Source organism: Pseudorca crassidens, chromosome 16, assembly GCF_039906515.1.
Source record: "Pseudorca crassidens isolate mPseCra1 chromosome 16, mPseCra1.hap1, whole genome shotgun sequence".
Lineage (NCBI taxonomy): Eukaryota > Metazoa > Chordata > Mammalia > Artiodactyla > Delphinidae > Pseudorca > Pseudorca crassidens.
Genome location: NC_090311.1, coordinates 48,061,241 through 48,083,244, shown reverse-complemented (window position 1 = coordinate 48,083,244; position 22,004 = coordinate 48,061,241). Strand labels below are relative to the sequence as shown.

At 40.3% G+C, this 22,004-nt stretch overlaps 1 protein-coding gene across 9 annotated transcripts in view; it reads left to right on the top strand.

The window, feature by feature from the left end:
• SHLD2 (shieldin complex subunit 2) overlaps positions 1–18,051 on the top strand; it is a 111,781-nt gene extending 93,730 nt beyond the window's left edge. For 4 of the 9 annotated variants that reach the window (XM_067710295.1, XM_067710289.1, XM_067710290.1 and 1 more), the window contains 3 exons: positions 8,095–8,323; positions 11,716–11,831; positions 14,527–14,882. In XM_067710295.1, the coding sequence (XP_067566396.1) occupies positions 8,095–8,323; positions 11,716–11,831; positions 14,527–14,720 (539 nt within the window). In that variant the 3' untranslated portion in view covers positions 14,721–14,882. The other 5 variants (XR_010935892.1, XR_010935893.1, XM_067710292.1 and 2 more) reach the window with 5 other exon arrangements.
• Positions 18,052–22,004: the final 3,953 nt, after the last annotated feature.

Here is a 22,004-nt window from a genome sequence, read left to right as displayed (position 1 = left end):
ACTTCTCTTGTGAAGCACGGACTTTAGGCACGCAGGCTCAGTAGTTGTGGCTCACAGGCTCTAGAGCGCAGGCTCAGTAGTTGTGGCACACGTGCTTAGTTGCTCCGCGGCATGTGGAATCTTCCCGGACCAGGGCTTGAACCCGTGTCCCCTGCATTGGCAGGCACAAACCACTGTGTCACCAGGGAAGTCCAGAGTTAGTGCTTTTCAAATGTGATTCAGAGTGTCAGATTAAAAAAAAAATTTTTTTAACAGGGTTTTGGGGATGTAATTTTCACATAGGAAATTACCCTTTTTTAAAGCATGCACATTCATATTGGTGAGTTTTGACATGAAACCCATGCAACCGTCACCACAGTCATGAAACCGTCAGCTGTCTCTCTGTAATCTCTTCTGACTCCTCATCCCTGCCCCAGATCCTTCCAGGCAATCAATCTGCTTTCTGTCAGTAGAGATTACTTTGAATTCTCTATGGTTTTGTATACATGAACTCATGCAGTATGTACATTGTTTTGTTTGGCGTCTTTAACTTAGCAAATTCTTTGAGATGTATCTATGTGGTTGTGTGTATCAGTAGTACATATTATATGAATATACTGTGATTTGTTTATCTGTTCAGCTGTGGATGGGCATCTGGGTTGTTTCCAGTTCTTGGCTGTTATAAATAAAGCTTCTATAAACATTCAAGTATAAGGCATTATATGGACATAGTCTTTCTTTTTTCATGAATAAATACCTAGGAACTGAGTCAATAGCTGGATTATATGGTAGGCATGTATTTAACTTTTAATGAAAGTGCCAAAAAATAAAAATAAACTGCCTAACTGTTTTCCAAAGTAGTTGTACCATTTTACATTTCCACCAGCAGTGTATGAGAGCTCTGTTTTTTCCACACCTACTTCAACACTTGGTATGGGCATTCTTTTTAATTTTGTTCATTCTAATAGGTGTGTAGTAATGGGTCATTGTGGTTTTAATTTGCATTTCCTTATTGACTGATGGTTTTGAACATCTTTTATGTACTTAATTGCCAACTCTATATCTTCTTTGATGAAGTGTCGATTGAAATCTTTTGCCTACCTAAAAAAATTGACTTGATTGTTTTATTGAATTTTGAGAGTTCTTTATGTTCTGGGTAAAAATTATTTTTCTTTCTTTGTTTTGTTTTGTTTTTTTTTTTTTTTTTGGCTGTGCTGTGAAGTTTGCAGGATCTCAGTTCCCAGACCAGGGACTGAACCTTGGCCACAGCAGTGAAAGCCCAGAATCCTAACCACCAGGGAACTCCCTGAGTCAAAATTCTTTATCAACTATAAGCTTTGCAAAAATGTTGCTTGTCTTTTGCTTGCCTCTGTTGTAGTCTTTTACTTGTCTTTTCATTATTTTACCTAGGTCTTTTGAAGAGCACAAGTTTTAAATTTTAATGAAGTCCAGTTTATCCATTTATTCTTGTATGAATTGTGCTTTTGGTGTCATTTCTAGGAAATCTTTGCCTAACCCAATGTCACAAAAATTTATCTCCTACATGTTATTCTAAAAGTTTTAGAGTTTTAGGTTTTAAATTTGGGTTTATGATCTATTTTGAGTTAATTTTGTATATAACGTGAGGTATGGCTTGAAGTTGGGTTTTTTTGGTTTGTTTTTTGCTATATGACTATCCAGTTGTTCAAGCACTAGTTGTTGAAAAGATTATTCCATTGAATTGCCTTTGCACCTTTGTCAAAATCAGTTGTCCACATGTATGGTCTATTTCTGGACTTTCTTCTGTTTTATTGATCTATTTGTCTATCTTTCCACCAATAGCACACTATTTTGATTACTGAAGTTTTATACTGATAAGTCTTGAAGTCAGGTATTGTTAGCCTTCCAACTTTGTTCTTTTCAAAGTTGTTTTGGCTGTTCTATAACCTTTGCATTTCCATGTGGATTTTAGAATCAGTTTGTCAATTTCTACAAAAAAAGCCTACTGGGATTTTGATTGAGATTGTGTTGAAGCTATAGATCAATTTGGGGAAGAACTGAAGCATCTTAACACTGAGTTTGCCAATCCATGAACAAGATGTATCTCTCCATTTGTTTAGATCTTCTTTAATTCCTTAGCTGTGTTTTGTAGTTTTCAGAGTATAGGACTTTCACATTGTTTGTCACACATATCCCTAGTTTCTATTTTTATGCTATTATAAATGGTATTTTTAAGAATTTCAGTTTTAATTGTTTATTGGTAATATGTAGAAATACAGTTGATTTTCATATATTGACCTTGTATTTTGTAACTTTGCTACACCCACTAAGCTCAATAGCAACTCTTTGGTGGATTTGGATTTTCTACATAGATGGTCATTTTATTTGTGTTAAGACAGTTTTACTTCTTTCTTTCCAGTCTGGATGGAAAGAAAGAAATTCCTCGTTACACTTGATAGCTCCTCTAATACAATATTGAAAAAAAGTTGTAAGAGCAAGCATTTTTACCTTGTTTCTGATCTTAGGGAGAAAGCATTTATTCTTTCATTAGTAAGTATGATATTGGCTGTATGTTTTTCATAGATGCCTTTATCAGGTTGATGAAGTTCCCTTTTATTCCTAGTTTTCTGAAAAAAAATTGTTTTTTAATTCTTTTTTTTAAAATTTATTTTTGGCTGTGTTGGGTCTTTGTTGCTGTTTGTAGGCTTTCTCTAGTTGTGGCGAGCAGGGGCTACTCTTCGTTGCAGTGCACGGGCTTCTCATTGTGGTGGCTTCTCTTGCTGCGGAGCACGGACACTAGGCACGCGGGCTTCAGTAGTTGTGGCACGTGGGCTCAGTAGTTGTGGTGTATGCGGCATGTGGGATCTTCCCGGACCAGGGCTTGAACTCGTGTCCCCTGCATTGGCAGGAGGATTCTTAACCACTGTGCCACCAGGGAAGTCCTGAAAAAAAATTTTTTTTAATCAGAAATGGATGTTAGAATTTTTCAAATGCTTTTTTGCCATCAATTGAGATGATCATAGTTTTTTTCCAGTCTTTTAATATAATTCATTACATTGATTTTTGCATATTAAACCAACTTTGCATTTCTGGGTTTTTTGTTTTTTTTGGCCGCACCATGCATGGCTTGTGAGATCTTAGTTCCTTGACCAGGGATAGAACCTGGGCCCTTGGCAGTGAAAGCACGGAGACCTAACTGCTGGACTGCCAGGGAATTCCCACTAACACCTGTTAATAAGAATTTTTATGTCTGTGTTGTCTGCAGTTTTCTTTTCTTGTAGTAACTGTAACCGAGTCCAAGCTTACTTTGCTCACCGCCTGACAGGCCAGTAAATCGGGAGATGAGGTGTTGAGGCAAGGAATACGACTTTATTTGGAAAGCCAGCAGACCATGAAGATGGTGGACTAGGGTCCCCAAAAGACCATCTCATCGGGGTCTGGATGCCAGTTTCTTTTCTAGAGTCAGAGAGGGAAGTAAAGTAAAAAGGCAAACTAGAGAGGGAGAGGTGGCGAGGAAGTAAAGTAAAAAGATCCATCAGTCTTGCAAAACATCTCCTGGAATGGCCAGCCTCAGTGAGGGGATGTGTTAATTTCTTCTTTCTTGCAGCCATTCACAAGTGGGCGGTGTTCCCTGAGGCAGGCCATTATGTATGATTATAATAACAAAAGCAACAGAAAGCAAAGGTTAAAGTCAAAGAAACAGATCCAACATGGAGTCCCATTTAGCTCTTCCCCATTACATATCTTTTTCTGGTTCTGGTGTTAGAGCAATGCTCATAGAATGAGTTGGTATGTAGTTTTTCCTCTTCAGTTTTCTGGAAGAGTTTGTTTAGAATTAGATTGATTTCTTCTGTACATGTTTGATAGAACTCAGGGAAGCCATCTGGGCCTGAAGTTTTCTTTATTGGAAGGTTTAACTACAAATTAATTTTATTTAATAGATATAGGACTATTCTGGTTATCTGTTCTTCTTGAGTGAGCTTTGGTAGTTTGTATCTTTCAAGAAATCTGTTCATTTCATCTAGGTTGTTGGCACAATAACAGCAACAACAATTTATTGGCATAAAGTTATAATATTCTCTTATTATCCTTTTTGATATATCTAGAATCTATAGTAATATTGGTAACGGGGAAGAGGTAAATCGGACTCAACGTTGGATCTGTTTGACTTTAACCTTTGCTTTTAGTTGCTTTTGTTATTATAATCATACATAATGGCCTGCCTCAGGGAACACCGCCCACCTGTGAATGGCTGTAAGAAAGAAGAAACTAACACATCCCCTCACCAAGGCTTGGTCAGTTCCAGGAGATGTTTTGCAAGACTGATGGCCCTTTTACTTTACTTCCTCACCACCTCTCCCTCTCTGATTGTATAAAAGAAACTGGCATCCAGACCCAGAAAAGATGGTTTTTCAGAGACACTATTCTGCCATCTTCTTGGTCTGCCGGCTTTCCGAATAAAGTTGTATTCCTTGCCTCAACTCCTGGTCTCTGATCCATTGGCCTGTCTGGTGGTGAACAGCGCAAGCTTGGACTTGTAACAGTATTACCTGATATTGCTAATTTGTGTCCTCTGTCTTTTTTTTTACTGATCATTTTCGCTAGAGTTTTACCAATTTTATTAATATTTTCAAATAACTACCTTTTATATTCATTAATTTTTCTCTTTTTTTCTATTTTCTATTCCATTGATTTCTTGTCTGGTCTTTATTTTTCCTTTCTTCTGCTTTCTTAGGTTTCACTTTTTTACCTTTCTTAAGGTGGAAATTGAGGTTGTTGATATGAGACTTTTTTTTTTTCCAATGTAGGAGTTTAGTGCCATAAATTTTCCTCCAAGTACAGCTTCTAAGTTCTCTATCCAGTGCCCTATGGATTACAAGATTTTCCACTCTAGCTGGTGGGAAAATACACTACTCCCAGCTCTGTACAAGCTTCAGTGATTGTTCCCAGTAATCCTTTTCCTTGGTTCTTTCCTTGGCCTCTGGTCACATATATTGGTTAATACTCAGTTGAATTCTCCAAGGGGTGGACCCTCTACATTTCTCCAGAGTTCTCCCTCTGCATTTCTCCAGAGTTCTCTCTCTTTGTAGCTCTCATCTTTCTAGTACTCTACCCTGAGAACTCTAGCCATACTAGCCTTCCAGACTCAAAGCTCTGTCTCCTCTCAACTCAGGGAAACCACCAGTCTCTGCCTGGGTACCCTTTCCTGCACCACAGCCAGGAAACTCTCTTTGTAAGCTGGGACAGTCACCAGGCTTACATCTTTTGCTTCTCATCTGTTAGGGATCACTGTCCTTTGTTGTCTGATATCTAATGTCTTGAGAATTGTTGTGTCATACATTTTGTTTGGTTTTTAGTTGTTTCAGGTGTCTGAACTATTTTTATACACAACACTTTCGACATCAAATGTATGGGGTTTTTTTGTTTGTTTTTTTGTTTTTGTTTTTTTCACACCAACAGGCATTTCTCTAACTCTGAACAGCAACTCGGTGTTCTACAGTTCAATTTTGATGCTACCTGCCTGGAGTTAGTATCAGACTCCACAGGTTTAAGAGCTCAGTCCCACAGGACTGTCCTCACTTCAGATGCCAGTCTCAAGTATTAGGTACCCCGGGTACCCTTCTGTCTGACTTGGCTACAAAGTTGGGAGTTCCCACAGCCCTCCCCACTTTCAGGCTCAGTAATTTGCTAGAACTACTCACAGAACTCAGGAACTCTCTTTATTTACATACCAGTTTATTATAAAGGATACAACTCAGGAACAGCCAAATGGAAGAGATACATAGGGCAAGGTATGGGGGAAGGGGCATGGAGCGTCCATGCCCTCTCTGGTGCACCAACCTCCCAGCATGTGTTCATCAATCCAGAAGCTCCTTGAACCCTGTTTAAGGTTTTTAATCAAGGTCTCCTCGTGTAGGCGTTATCGATTAAATCATTGCCTATTGGTGATTAGCTCAATCTCCAGCCCCTTTCCCCTCTGCAGAGGTCAGTGGGTGGGGCTGAAAGTTCTAACCATCTAATCTGCCTTGGTCCTTCTGGTGACCAGCCCCCATCCTGAAGCTACCGATGGGCCCCAGTCACCAGTCATCTCATTAGCAAAGAAAGATACTCTTATCACTCTGGGAGATTTCCAAGAGTTTTTGGAGCTGTGTGCTAGGAACTAAGGACAAAGACCGAATATTTACTTTTTATTATATCACAAGGTAGGAGCATAAATCCAGTTGCTTACTCTACCTTGGCCAAATGCCAGGTTAAAATTTTACAAGTTGTGTTAATTCAGGTATGTGTGTTTGAATATTTTCCAAGATGTGATTATAGGTTAGCATTATTACATTATGAAACTAAGCTAAGGAGACTGCAAGTAGAAAACAAAAACAACAGCCTCTCAAAAAATCCACCTTTTAATTGAATACAGAGATTTATTCTCAGAGAAGAACTCCATATACCCACTTCTACATGGAAACATTTATTGATACTGTGGTCGGGAACTAAGATCCCTCAAGCTGCATGGTGCAGCCAAAAATAAAAAAAAAAGGAAGAAAGGAAGGAAGGGAGGAGGGAAGAGAGGAGGGGAGGAAGGAAGGAAGTATCCTGCCATCAGCAGAATGTAAGTGCCCAGCAGGCCATGAACCCCTTGAAAGCTGTATCCACATTCATCATGAACTTTTAGTTCTTTTCAAGAGTTGTGTAAATTTGCAAAATGTTAGCAATTATATTAACATTCTTCTAAAATTATTGGGACTTCCCTGGTGGTCCAGTGATTAAGAATCCGCCTTCCAATGCAGGGGACGAGGGTTTGATCACTGGTCAGGGAACTAAGATCCCACATGCCGTGGGGCAGCTAAGCCCACGCACTGCAAGTACTGAGCCTGCACACTCTGGATCCCAAGCGCCACAATTAGAGAGAAGCCCACGTGCTGCAACGAAGAGCCCATGCACCGCAACGAAAGAACCTGCATGCCACAACGAAGATCCCACGTGCTGCAACTAAGACCCAACGCAGCCACATAAATAAATATTAAAAAAACAAAAAACATAGGTGAGCTATGCTTTAATAAAAATAAAATTACTGAGTTATTTCATTAAAAAATTTATTAGTGATTCATCATGTCTATGGAAAGGTGTGATGAAGAGTCTGCTATAGTTTATTAGGTATGCTGACCGCTACACACCCTTGTAATTTGTGTAGAGATATATGACATGATTGGAAGAGATGATGAAACTATCTTCAGGCACTAAAAGACTGAAGCAAACTGAAGGGCTTAGGAATAGGAAAGTCGCCATTAATGAGACCCCTGCAGAGATTACCAGGAAAGGGAACAGGATACTGAATAATGAGTTCTTGACCTGGAGTGTGCTAAAAGGATGAAGAGGAACAAATTCAAAGCCTTAAAAAAGCCTTCAAACTGAACATGGTAGAGGAAAAGAGAAGGTTGCTCAGATAAACTCATCAATCTCACTAGTATACAGTAAGGCAAAGATAAATTAGCAAAAAAGAATGTCTGGCAGATAAGAGATACTCAATATTTGTTGAATGGGTGAGTGCATGAGCCAGTGAGTAGTGAATGAACATGCTTGAGGTGCCTGGTGAGTCACACAGAAAATATTTAGTACGTGAGGACCCTCAGGGCTCACATGGCTATGTAACCAACACCCAGAGTGTGGATGATGATGGGTGGGAAACTGAAAAAACAGTTTAAAAAGACGGTAAGCTAGTGGTGTATTATTTTTGGAATTACTGACCTCCTATTTGACTTTTGATGATGATTAATTAAAAGAAAAGAAGAGATGGCATGTTAGTTTCAAGTGTTTAGAGGGATTTCTTCTAAAAAAGATTAAACTGATTTTTCATGATTCCAGAGGACAGGGAGGAAGAAAACATCCACCTTTTCAGCCAAATTAACCAAAAAAGTCTTTAAGTTGCAGGCAGATCACCCCTTACACTCTAGAGTAAATACGGAAGTCCTACGTGAGTGAGACTGTCTAGGAAAAGAGTAGAGAAGACCAAGAACAAGACCTCGGTGTATCCTTTACTATAAATAACTGTGAATCAACTGTGTAATTAACCATGTTTGTAAATTAAATTATGGTTTTGGCTCCTAATTTGTGATATTTCTTTGTGTTTGTCTTTTACAGGAGTGATTCTAATCAAAGCCCAGATTTTAGAGCTAGTGTTTCCCATTACAGCATCTCTGAAGATAGCTCTAAATGCTCACAGTTCTCTGAAGATTATTTTTTCTTCTCTTCCCAATATTATATATACTGGCTGTGCAAAATGTGGACTGGAACTAGAAACAGATGAGAACAAGATCTACAAACAATGTTTTAGCTGCTTGCCGTTTACCATGAAGAAAAAATACTATAGGTAAGGCAACTAAGCAAGCCAGCGGGATGGAAAACGTTTAATATTATAGGACTGGAAGTGACCAAAAAATTACATATATCAACTCTTTCTAATGAGAACTAACTAGAGCTAATCCAAGAGAATAAATTGTTCCTCCTGAGTGATAAATAGCTATTTATGAAAGCAGAAATTGCCCAGTAATCATAACAGGAATTTTTCAAAAGCAGTAATTGGGAGATTTTATTGTCTTTAAGCAGCTATACTGAAGAAAACTTTTACTTGGTTTACATTTTTAACCAAGTTCTAAATGGCTCATAAGAAACTCATTTCCCCACCTTAACATATTATTGGAATTTAAAGGTTAAAAGTAATTATATGATCTAACCTCTGAGTTGTGGAAGCTAGTAAGGTGTTTAACCTTTCTGTGTCTCAGTTTCCCCAACTTCATATTAGAAATTAAGGATAGCAGACTAGCACTCAGTGTTTTATTCTCTTTTCTATTTCTAAATACTGCAATATCTAAAAACTGTATGCAAATATATCCAGCATGTTATCATGGAATACTTTAAGAAAATTCACAGAAGCTTAGTTCATAAGCTTTATTTCCCTTTACATATATTTATGTTTGTTATAAATAAGTAAATGAACTTTGCTCTTACTTTGAAAGTTGCTTGTCTGGAAAAGAAAATTGGATTCAGGTGGTCCCCTCCCTTCGCATCCCCCCAGTCCATTCTCCACAGCTGACAGAGTGACCACTCCCTTCCTTTAAAACCTTTCCAGAGTTTCCCATCACACTCGCCTCTGCTGGCTCATCTGCTGTACTCCTTGCCTTGCTCACAGGGCTGCAGCTGTACCGTCTTCTTTCAGTTCTTTAGACACTCTGACTTTTTCCTCCTTAGGGCTTTCTCACATGCTCTTTTCTCTGCCTGACTCCACTAGGCTGGCTCCTTCGTGTCTTAGTTCAGTGGCCGTTCATCAGAGAGGCCTTCTTAGTCACCTCCTTTGTTCTCTGTTAAGAGTGCCGTGTGTGTGTGTGTGTGTGTGTGTGTGTGTGTGTGTGTGTGTGTGTGTGTGTACCTGGAGTCGTTTACTTGCACATTGTCTTCTAAAAGACATCGTTACTGAGATATAATTCACATCCCATCAGATTAAGCCATCTAAAATGTACGATTCCATGGCTTTAGTATATTCACAGGCTTGTGCAACTGTCACCACAATCAATTTTAGGTCATTTTCATCTCCCTCTCCCCCAAAGCCCCATACCCACTTATTCTCCCCTCCCACCAACCCATAGCACCCGCTAGTCGAATTTCTGGCTCTATAGGTATGCTTATTTTGGACCTTTCATATAAATAATCATACAGTGTGCAGTCCTTTGTGACTGAACTTTTTCTTAACCTGTTTCAAGTTTCATCCATGTTGTAGCATGTATCAGTACTTCATTTTTTTTATTGCCACGTAATATGGATATGCCACATTTTATTTATCCATTCATCAACTGATGGATATTTGGATTATCCCCACTTTTTGGCTATTGTAAATAACACTGCTCTGAACATTCATGTACAAATTTTCGTGTGGACATGCTTTCATTTCTCTTGGATGTATACTCAGGAGTAGAATTGCTAGGTTGTATGGTAACTTTTTGTTCCTTTTGAGGAACTGCCAAACTGTTTTCCAAAGCTGCTGCACAATTTTACTTACAGTCTCACCGGCAATGTATGAGGGTTGCAGTTTCTCCATGTCCTTGTTAACACTTTTTATTATCTGTTTTTCTTTTTGTCACTTGTGCTTTTCAAGCAACATAAAGAAACATCATATCTAAGAAAAGTATCATTCCTAACCCAAGATCATGGAGGTTTACTCCTATATTTTCTTCTAAGAATTTTATAGCCTTAGCTCTTATGTATAGGTCCATGATCTATTTTGAGTGAATTTCTGTATGTGGTATAAGCAAGGGGTCCAGCTTCATTCTTTCACATGTGGATATTCAGTTGTCCCAGTACAGTTGGTTGAAAAGACTATTCTATCCCCATTGAATCATCTTGCCACCATTGTTGAAAAGCTTATTGTCTTTCTATCCTATTAAACTCTTAAGTTCCTTGAGTGAAGGAACCAGATCTGTCTTATTCACTAGTGTATACCCAGTGCTTAGCACACTGCATGGTACAAGATATCGAGTATGTATTTGTTGAAATAAAGAATGGAGGAAGAAAGATAGCCTGGGGAAAGAGTATAGAGTGTAAAAGAGGAAAGAAACTAGAATCATCATGTGGATAAAGGGGGAAGTAAGTTTTTAGAGGGAAAATCAGTAGTCATGTTTTAGCTGTTACACTAAATTCCCCTATACTAGTGAGTCTTTCTAAATTCTGTTCTCAGTTTATTTTTTCCCCCCCTCTGGGTATATGTATTTAATTCAAGCTTTATAATTTAGATTCAGCATGAATCACAATAAATGGATCATCAGCAGAGTTACTAATAGAAAAATTATCATTGCCATTGCCAGAAACATAGATTTTAATTCCTGTACAATCATTACCAATTTTATCTCCAGAAATAACATCACAATATGTACCAGCAGGAAGACCAGTTTGCAAAGTTGAAGATAATGCCCAATCATCATTGTTAAAGACAGTGAATCCTCTGTTTCCTCTTCCAAAAGTTACTTGGTTGCTACCATTGTGTTTGTAAAAGGTTGGCCCTCAACTACATTACGGAACACAATCATGTTCCTTATTTGACGCCACTGATGTTCACAGACCCAGTCATTGCCACAAGTAGTATCTTGATTTCAATTTATTTTTTAATAATTTATTTTTAAAAGACGTATATCCCTGTCTTTAAAAGTACTTAGATAGAATAATATTATCCATATCGTTTTGTTCATATTGTTTGTTCCTTAGAGTGTATCATGGCATTCCTCTCCTAATAGCACTTATAAATCTTCCTCATTCATTTTAACAGTCACATAATATTCCATTGCATGAGGTACTGAAAACTATTTACCTAGTTCCTTGTTTATTGACATGCAAAACAATTTGTTTTTGATGAGAAAGAATCCAGTAGAAAAAAATAACTTGAAATTGATTGTGAAATACATGATTATCATCTTTATTTTATTTCTAGAAATAACTTACACAGCAGTGTAAAATAATGTCTTCTTACATTAGTATCTGAAAATTTTAAATGAATATGGAATAAATAAAATTTATTAGTTTATCACTTGAAACTCTTTTTTTTTTTAAAAAAGCCCTTCTTTTATTTCTGGGGTGTTTCAGGACATCCTAGAGTTGTTTTAATAATTTAAATTAACCCTGCCTAAAAACCCAGTGATTTTTGAAATTATATTGCATTTAAACATTTCTTTAATTGAAAATCTTTTTGAGGGTCCTGTGCTGTTTACTCTTTTGTAGGCCAGCTTTAATGACCATAGTTGATGGAATATATAAGGTTTGCGTCCATGTAGGATCAAAGCTGATAGAGAAGATTCTTCTCAACATTTCTCCTGACTGGCTCAACAGAGTTATAGGTAAGATATCAACACGCCATCAAGAGGTTGTTCTTGGTGAAACCATTCATTTCAGGAGTGTAGATAGTATATTGGAACAGAAGGAACACTATACTGTAAATTAAGAGGGTTTTTTTGTCAGTATATAAGTTTAAGTGAAACACAAGACTATACACACTACTATATATAAAATAGATAATCAACAAGGACCTACCTGGTGTCCAACACCAGGACCTTAGTTTTATAATAGTTAAGTAAATGAATGTGGGACACTATATAAACATATAAAGATTGTCCAGTGTCAGTGGTGTGGATATGTAGGATCTTCAGCTCTGATGATAGGTCTAGTCAGTGGCTAACAACAAAGTGAAGATGACCCATTTGTCACATGCTCAAACTCCATCCTTTTCTCATTAGTCTTAGACTCTCTAAGCAGTTGAGTTAATCTGATTCAATTGATTGCTCTGTCTGTTAATAGTGGATTATTTTTTCTGGCTTTCATTTTTGCTTGAATGCTGAACATTGCATATAGAACAATACAGACTGAGGTAAATAGTATTTGTACCTGAAGTGGGCATGCCTGTTTTCCTAGACCTTTACTGGGAGTTGGGAGTGGGCAGAGTAGTTAATCTTGTCAGACCCTGAGTCGGATTTGAGTTTTTTTTGTTCTGGTTACCTTCCGGTCACCACTGGCTTCCAGTTATGTAGCATTATGTATGCTCATGGTGGGGAGTGGTCCTCCAGAGAGTTTTCCCTAATATTCCTGCTTCACCAGTCAGCTTTAACCCTTCACTCTGTACCTGGGCCTCAGAGAGAGTTTCTCTTCATGTGCTTATACCTCCCCAGGCTGTACAACCTCTATTCGTTGTCATTTGGTGAATCCCAGCCTGGAGGGAAGGGCAGGAGTGATTCTCTTTGATTCTGGTCCAGCCTTAGTCTTACACAGGCTCTGCATGTCTGGGTCTTGGATGTGGTGCTTTCTCAGTGACCCTGCCCCTCCTGCCAAGTCAGCCAAGCTCTGCTTCGTGTCCTTGGTGGGTATCTTTGTGTGGTCCTGCCCCTCTCTCAGCAGCAGGGCACCGCTAATGGTCTTGATCCAGGGTGGTTTTCTGCCCCTCCCCCAGGGATAGAGGGATTTTCCTTTCACCTTTCCTCCATCTTCATCCTCACCATCTGTGTCTTGGGGCAGTAGGACTTGAGGTCTTCCTCCAGCAGTTTAAGGCTTTTGTTCCTTAAGGGAGCCGTCCTGAGTGGTGTTTTGTGCTTTTCCTCCTGGCAGCTTCTCCCCTTTCCCAGGCCTTCACCATAGCTGGAAGCTTTCTCTGATGTCTTGCCCTGCATCCAGCCTTGTGAGTACCTGGTGAAGATGAGAAGAGCACGTGCCCCCTTATCTTTGACGCTGGTCCACGCTTGGCTTTTAGCAGTTCATTGAAACTTGAAGCACATTCTTCATTCTTGCTTGTTTGGTGGACTGTCTTCTTTCTGAGCTCGGCCCCAGGTAAACCCGTGATCCTGTCCTGTCTCTCCTTACACTGCAGTCTTCTTGGCAGCCGTACAACCTTGGTTCACTTATAGGTCCAAGAAGATCGTGATTTTGTAGTTTATTCAGCTTTTTCTAATAATTGTTAGGGTAGGAGACACACTCTTCCCAGTATTCTACTTCCTAATCGGAAGTCTCTGTTTTTTAAATTCACTTTCTTTATTAATTTTCATTCTTTCCACTGTTTTCATGCCTTTTCTCGTTGCTCTTTGTTTATTTTCAGTCTTGTCTTTTCATTTTTTGCACAATGGCAGTTAGTCTTCATTTCTCAGAGAAGCATCATTCTCATATACAGTATAGACCTGTGTTTTGCCCAGTCCTGAGACAATTAAAGTCCTCCTTCTTGGCATTAATTAAATCGTATCCATAAGTGAAGATGTGGGCACCGTTATAAAGTGTTCATCAGGTCATTCAGGTTATCACTAACCTTGATTTTTTTTTAGCTTATTAAAGTGAAAATTCAAAAATTTTAAGTGTTGTACAGAATTCTCACACCTCCAGGAATATGTCATGGGCCCTCCAGGAGTTTGTAGACTCAATCCAAGAAAGGCTGGTGGTGTTGGTCAGGGAACCAGTAGAGTCTGAGCATAGTCAGTGGTGCCTTGTCTGTCTAGTGTTGAGCAACTTGCTAATGACTTGATTGGATGTCCTCAAAAAATGAGAGGAAGCATATAGGACAGATGCAGAATACAAAGACATATCCACCTATCATCTTAGTATTTGTATATATTATCAAGATTTGATATTAAGTAACCAACTTAGAGTCCTGTTATATAAATAATAAATAAGGTATATGTAACTGTGATAAGAGCTATAGACTAGATAAATATAAGAGTACTTTTCTGATATGGACATGCCCTTTTTGTTTCAGCCTTAATTTAGGAAAAGATTAATCTCAGTTCTTCCCTTGATTGTTTGAAGAAGCCAGGGGCTGTACCATAACAGGAAACACTATCAGTCTGAACAGTGCATTACTTGTGCCTTCTCTCCAGATCAGCAGGAATTGTGCCTCATCATTCTAGAGTAACCTGTGACTAGAAGGAGAGGGGGTAGAAAGAGACATTTACAGTGGGTTTGGGACTTGAGAAACCAAAGGAAACAATGAACCCTTCAATGTGAGCATGTCCACACTCCGGGAAGGGATGCTAAGAGCCCTTCCTGTTTCCTCTTCCTCAGCCCCTCCCTCAGACGTCACCTACAACCTGGTCGCCGCAGACCTGCTCCATGCCTTGCTGGCGGGCAGTGGGGCACCTTGTGTCCTGAAGGTGCAGAGCCTCTTTGTGTTAGATGAAAACAGCTACCCGCTACAACAGGATTTCTCCCTCCTGGATTTTTATCCTGACGACAGGAGGGTCCATGCCCTTCTCTGAGACCAGAGGAAGGAACTGCAGGCACTTAAAGGAAGAGCACTGAAATGATTTGTCTTTTGAAATGAATGACAGGGTTTTTGCTCGGGGTTTTAAAATAAGTATATTTTTTTAAAGAGAGTTGTGTTAAAGATATTAATTAAAACTTTTTTTTCCCTGAGAAAATTCTTTGAGGTTTTTGTTTTTTGGCCTTTCCCTTTCTTGCTTCTAGAAAAATGATCTAGCAATGAAGGCAACACGCAGCATTTCATCAGGATGAAAGGCTCTCTCCATTTAGTCCCTGCTCCGTTCCAGGTACTCTCCTAAGTACTAGGACGCGGACCTGAGGCGTTTCCGCAGGAATTGCTTTTCTGCTATGGTCACAAACTCTAAGTGCTTTCCTTACACCTACATTAATAAACCATAGACATGACATGATTTCCTTGATTATAACTATACATGACTATGGATTAGTTCATATAAGCCTACGTTTAGACAAGTTCCAGACGAGCATGTCTTTCGATAAAGAGGCATTGAAAATGCAGGAAACATGGTCATGTTTCAACTCTTTATCAGGGGAGGCAGAGAGTCACATTGTTCATTTCTAGGATTTGAGTGCCTCACTGAATTTGCTTGCCAGCAGACACTTTGCAGTTGGTTCTCTCATTACGACTGTAGCAGCAGCTCGTAGAGAAGGGTAGTCACCAATGAGGAAATAGGGAGCGGTACTTAACCTGGAAGTTTGGAGGATTACTAGATTAATCATATTGTTTGAACATAACTACATCCATGATAAAATGAACAAGTTTATTTTACTAGGTGTGTTTTTAAAAATTCTTTTGGTTCATTGAAATTGTTTTCTCTAATTCAGGCTTTTTTTGTTTTTAACTTGGCTTCCCTAAAAAGGAACCGCAGGAGTTTTGTGATTCTCCTCAAAACCATATACAAAAATGATTGTATGAGAGTGCACACACACAAAAGTACCTTCTTCTGTGGAGAAGGGTCTGTAGTTCCCAACAAAACCTTTTTATATAGTATATGACAATTTCTTGTCATGGGAGATCAAGCTCCTGCCTGATCTCTTCCACTCCACAACTCCCTCCAAATGGTAACTCCTCTCTCCATCCTGGTATCTCTGATTCACTTCACTCCGTGCTCAGATAAGCTCAGATAGCAGGTCAGCAAATTGTCTGCATAATCAGATACTAGACAAGCTAAAGAATTGTCCTTATTTGCATACGTGTATAGTACAATGTATGCAGCACTGTGAACATACTGTCTGGAAGAATCTTACCAAAATCGTGTAGTGATTTCCCTGGGTGGGAAATCCTAGTTTTACTTTATTCTTTATTTTTACTTGATGGAATTACTAGGAAAATGTTCCTAACTTCTAAAGAATATAAATTCCCTATATTAAAAAAGATCACTTCACTGGGAATTCCCTGGCAGTCCAGTGATTAAGACTCTGCCCTTCCACTGCAGGGGGCATGGGTTCGACCCCTGGTTGGGGAACTAAGATCCCGCAACCCGTGCAGTGTGGCCAAAAAAAATAAAAAATAATAAAAAGATCACTTCCCAAATATAGAAAAAAAATACATTCATGTAACCAATACCCCAATTAAGATTTAGAACATTTCCATCATTCTAAAAATTTCTCATTTCCACCTCCAGTTAGTCCCCTGCCACTCATGACAGGAAACCACTGTTCTGATTTCAATTACCATAGGTTAATGTGACCTGTTCTTGAACTTCATATAAATGAAATCATATAGCTTATATTCCTTGGTGACTTGCTTTTCTCACACAACATTTTTGAGATTAACCCAAGTTTTTATGTGACTCAATAGTTTATTCTTTTTATTGCCAAGGAATACGCCAATTTTATGAATATATTACATTATCCATTTTCCTATGAAAGGTCACTTTCAGTTTTTGGCTGTTATGAATACCTATAGATGTGTGGCTATAAACAAGTCTTCCTGTGGATGTATGTTTTCATTTTGAAGCTGGGGGCGTGTGGTAAATGCCTATTGAGATTGCTGGTTTATGGGATAGGTGTATATTTAACTTTATAAGACACTGTCAGTGCACAGTTTCCAAGACTGCACAGTTTTACACACCAGTCATGTATGAGGATTCCAGTTTTACATCCTTGCCAACAATTGGGGGTGCCAATCATTTTCATTTTAGCCATTCTAATGGGTATAAAGTGGTTAAAAAAATCAGGTTAGTGGCTATTTTGGTGGGAGAGGGGAAGGTAGTCTTTGGGAGCGGGTGCAAAGGAAGATTCTGGGAGGGCTGGTTTACCAGTTAGCAATTGCCTCGCAGCTCTGAGGTAGGAGATTGGCCCCAGGCTGAGCAGCTGCAGCTGATCTCCTGCCAACGTTTTGAGATGGGATACCAGCAGGAGCGGTGGGCCCTGATTGGGTGCATTCTTGTGGATTTCCTGGCCTGACACAAGCTCAGAGAAGGCCCTCAGTTTAGGGGAAGGACAAGAGGGAGAAGATGCCTGCTGGAACCCATCTTGGCTGAGTGATGTGCCCCACACCAGGACCAAATATGGAGACGATTGGCCAAAACCAAAACCCAGAAAACTGACCCTATATAAGCAATCTAAGTTGCCCCTATTGCGTGCAACTCACTCTGAGCCTGACTGTGTGCTCCTCCAAACGTATTTTGTTTTTTCCACACATACACTGCCTCTTCCACACGTATTTTGCTTCTAATAAACGCTTTTATCTTTTTCACATTCTTGGTCTCTTTGCTAAATTCTTCAAAGAAAACAAGAACTGAGGTCCTTTTTCCAGCTTTTCACCTCCGGAATCAGCTCCAAATTCGTCCTTCAATATATGCTCTGCAGACGGAATTCCCTTAATCGTCTCTCCTTCGCAGTGAGTGTGATGCTAAACAGTAGAGGGCGCTAGAGATACATTGAGGGAGGCAGGCGCTTTTCTTGCTGTTTCAGTAGCCGCGCATCAGTCCAGATTTGAGTGCGAGGACACCAACCGGGTGGCGCTCTGCTCCGGCCACATTCCCTGGACGCCGCCGGTCCCTCCACCAGCTTGCGGCCGGCCTGGCCCGTCAATCATGTTCCCATAGCCCTCCTGACAAGGAGGCCACCAGCTCCAGCCCCCTATCCGGTCTGCACCGGTGTGCCACCCACCCATCACCTACTCCCTGCGTTTGTCCTATCAGATTTGTCAATCAGCAAACCGGTAAAAACATATTACCAAAGGACAGATAGAAATCAAATCTGGTCACTTGCTGGATTATACTTCATCAGTGGAGATGAACAGATAATTTATACAGACAGGAGTGAAAGAAAGAGGAAAGAATGGAGGGCGGGAGGGAGGGAAGAGGGGAAAAAGGGAGGATGAAATGCGGAGAAATGCACAGCCACCAAAGGTGCACAAACAGAAGCGGCTCTATCCAATAGGCCCTTAAAAGTCCTTTAAAGGATCCCAGGCTGTGGGACTGTTTTGGCACTACACCGCCGCTTTTTTGAGGTTTCTCTGGCTATATGTGATAACGACACCATTTTTAGACATCTGGAGTCTGATAGCTTCACCACTTCCTAGTTCTGGGGCCTGAGAGATGGCATCTCCTCCCTGAAGTGTACTTTCCTCACTTCTAAGTGTGGGGCAGTTTCTCCTGGACTGCTGTGGAGTTTAACAAGCTGATGATGTGCAATGACCTAGTACAGTTCCTCAGAGCTAGTGCCTTTCTCCCCACGTTGACAGTCATTCCACTCTGAGAAACCCAACTCTGAAATTGAGAGGGGAAGAGTGATCTGAGCAAATAATTCCATACTTGAAAATGAGGGGGAAAACCCCATAATAAGTAGATATTCCAATCTGTCTTCATAAAGGCATATTAAATTAATTAAATCAATTAAGGGGCTTCCCTGGTGGTGCGGTGGTTGGGAGTCTGCCTGACGGTGCAGGGGACGCGGGTTCTTGCCCCAGTCCGGGAGGATCCCATGTGCCACGGAGCGGCTGGGTCCGTGAGCCATGGCCGCTGAGCCTGCGCGGAGAGGCCACAACAGTGAGAGGCCCGCGTACCGCCAAACAAACAAACAAACAAATTCAATTAAGAAATATATCCATTTTGTTGAAAGATCCGGCCTTATAGAATGTAATCAGCAAAATACTTGATCCTTTTTTTCCCCAGTCATCCATTCAAACCTGCTTGGCAGGTAGCTTCTCCCTGCCATTTGGATAAAATCTAGAGCAAGTCCCATGACTTTTTTGAGCACTCTTATGTAACAATAAATTTTTTCCTATAACTTCTACTTGCAAAAACAGGTTATGTTCAGCACTTGAAATGTCCAGTCATGCAGTGATCCAAACCTCCAACTTCATTTATTTTTTTATTTTTATTTAAAATTTTTTATTGGTGTATAGTTGCTTTACAATGTTGTGTTAGTTTCTACTGTACAGCAAAGTGAATCAGCTATACATATACATATATCCCCTCTTTTTTGGGATTTCCTTTCCATTTAGGTCACCACAGAGCATTAAGTAGAGTTCCCTGTGCTATACAGTAGGTTCTCATTAGTTATCTCCAACTTCATTTAAAGTGTACGCCTCCCCCTCACTCCTGCCCTGACCTGGGCTCATGCGTATAGCAGGCCACAGCAGAAGATCGGCTTGGAGCACTGTTTTCCTGTTTCTCCAATTTGTGCTCCCACTCCTCTTTTCCCAACTTGCTAACAGGGATTTCTGGTCATCCACACGGGGCAGGGAGGGGGTATGGGAAGGCCACCTAAGGGGCAGGAGAGGTTCTAACATGACCAGTTATGAGCTAGAGTACTCACGAGGGTTCTTCAAGAGCCTCCTTTCTCTGCAGGTTCCTGTGACTCAGGTTTGCCCCAGAGTGTGGGTTGGCACACAGCCCCCTCCCCATCCCCTTTAAAGGTCTTATTACATTTTTTGGAAATGGAAGTCTGGAAATTATGCTTCCTGACACTTACGAACAGGGTTCCAGGATGCGTTTACCAAATGTGAGACACTCAGGTGAAGCTAGAGGGTGGAAAGAAGGTAAAAAATCATCCTTTTCTCCCTTTGACTGTGACATTTATGACAGCAGGATGCTCAAGGCTCTTGCAGTAATTTGAGCAAAGAATTTGTGCAAATTCTGCCCAGTCATCATTATGGGATACCAAATAGGCAGCAATGGCTTTGAGACCTGGCAGCAGCTACGAGGCAGGGAGGTCTCCTCCTCAGGGACTGCACCTGCACAGCCAAGCACAGGGCCTGGCTTTCCCCATTTCTAGGGAACATCAGTATGGTGCACTGAGTTATCACCCCAATCTTTAACCCCCCCTGTAGCTGTATCCATTGCTATGGTGCTTTGCAGTTCCTCTCACAAAAAGTGTAGTTTACCTCCCTGCCCCTTGATTTTGAACTTGGCCACATGACTTACTTCAGCCGATGGGATATTAGGTGACACAACACAAGCAGAGTGTAGAAATGTGTTTGCCCTTCTTCTGCCTTCCCCATGAGAAGAGCTTTCCCTGGGTAGCTGCTGCCCCTTCAGCTGGAGCTCAGAATGAACAAACATGGAGCAGGCCTGGATAAGGACCCAAGCCTGGCCAGACCCACAGCTTGAAAGTGAGTTGCCTAACCTAGATCAGCCCACACTCAGCTGACCCATAGATGTGTGAGAAATAAATGCTCATTTTAGTATAACACCGAGATGTTGAGATTGTTTGTTATGCACCGTTATTCCAAAAATAGCCAACTGATACTAGCAACTTTTCTCCTTTTAGCTTCATCAGCCTCCCAAGAAGGCTGTGTAACTTGTGTCATCAAATTCCCTGTATAAAATCACTCTTTGCTAAGAATTCTTTTTCTGGGAGAAGAATTCTTAGAAAATAATTATTTTTCTGCTTGAGTCAGAGTTATGTTCATTGCTGAGAACAACTAGAAAACCTGAACAAAATACAGAAAACTTCTTTGCCGAAGAGCTGCCAAGTTGACAAGCATTTGGTGGACCACGATCTCAGAAGAAGGAAAACACAAGGAGATGAGCTGACGTGCTGTGAACCACTTTTCCCTTCAGAAAACTGGCTGATTCTAGTTAAGAGGCTGAGCATTTGGACAGAGGGCCATGGCTAAGAGGCAGAAAAGGCAGCAGACGCTCTGCAGCTGGAGAGACAAGACACTGGAGATTGGGGTTGCCAAGGCAGCTGGGGCTGGAGGGGCCAAGATGTCAGATAAAAGGGAGACACAGAAAAGAAATTCTAGGGAATTCCATGGCGGTCCAGTGGTTAGGACTTGGCACTTTCACTGCGGTGGCCCAGGTTCATTCCCCATTCTGGGAACTAAGATCCTGGAAGGGATGCTGCGTGGCCAAAAAAAAAAAGGAAAGAAAAAGAGGTTCTGAAATGTGAATAACATTTTAAAGCCGTTAAAAGAAAAGGAAATGTCAACCTAGAATTCTATATTCACAAAAGTTTTTGGTGGATTTCTTAGGATTTTCTATATACAAAACCACGTCATCTGCAAATAAATATAGTTTTACTTCTTCCTTCATGATCTGGATGCCTTTTATTTCCTTTTCTTGTCCAGTTACCCAGCCACTGCAATTTGGCAAGAGATAAAGAAGGCATAAAGATTGGAAAGGAAGAAGTAAAACTACCATTCACAGAGGCCATGACTATATACAAAGAAAGTACAAAGAATCTACAGACAAACTATTACAAGTGACTTGAGCAAGGCCACTCACTAGGTACAAAGTCAACATACAAAAATCAATAGAATCTCTCTATATTGGAAACAAACAAATATAAAACACCTAAGAATAAATCCAAGAAAAGAGGTGCAAAAACATGTTCCTGAAAACCATGAAACATGTTTAAGGAAACTTGCAAAAGACTTAAAGAAATAGAGGGATACACCATGTTAATAGGTTGAAGATTCAACATTGTAAAGATACCGAATGGCCACCAAACTGATCTATATACTCCGTGAAGAACCCAGCCAAATTCTAGCACTTTTTTGGTGTGGAAATTGAGAAGCTGGTTCTAAATGTTTTATGGAAATGCCAAGGGCTTCATTCTGCTGGGGTCACCTTGTGGACAGTATCGAGATAGCCCAGGCTGGCTGTCGTCTCTGGTCTACGGGAGGCACTTGTGTATTTTTTACCCTGACTGCATCTGTAGACGGGGGCCAGTCCAGTATATCACCCCCACCTCCCCATCAGAGCAGAGAGCCTGCCTGTCTCTTGCCATTGAGATTTTTCAACCGTGAGTAGGCCATACCCGTCCATTCTGTCCTGCAAAGGGAAAACTTACCAACTTTTCCA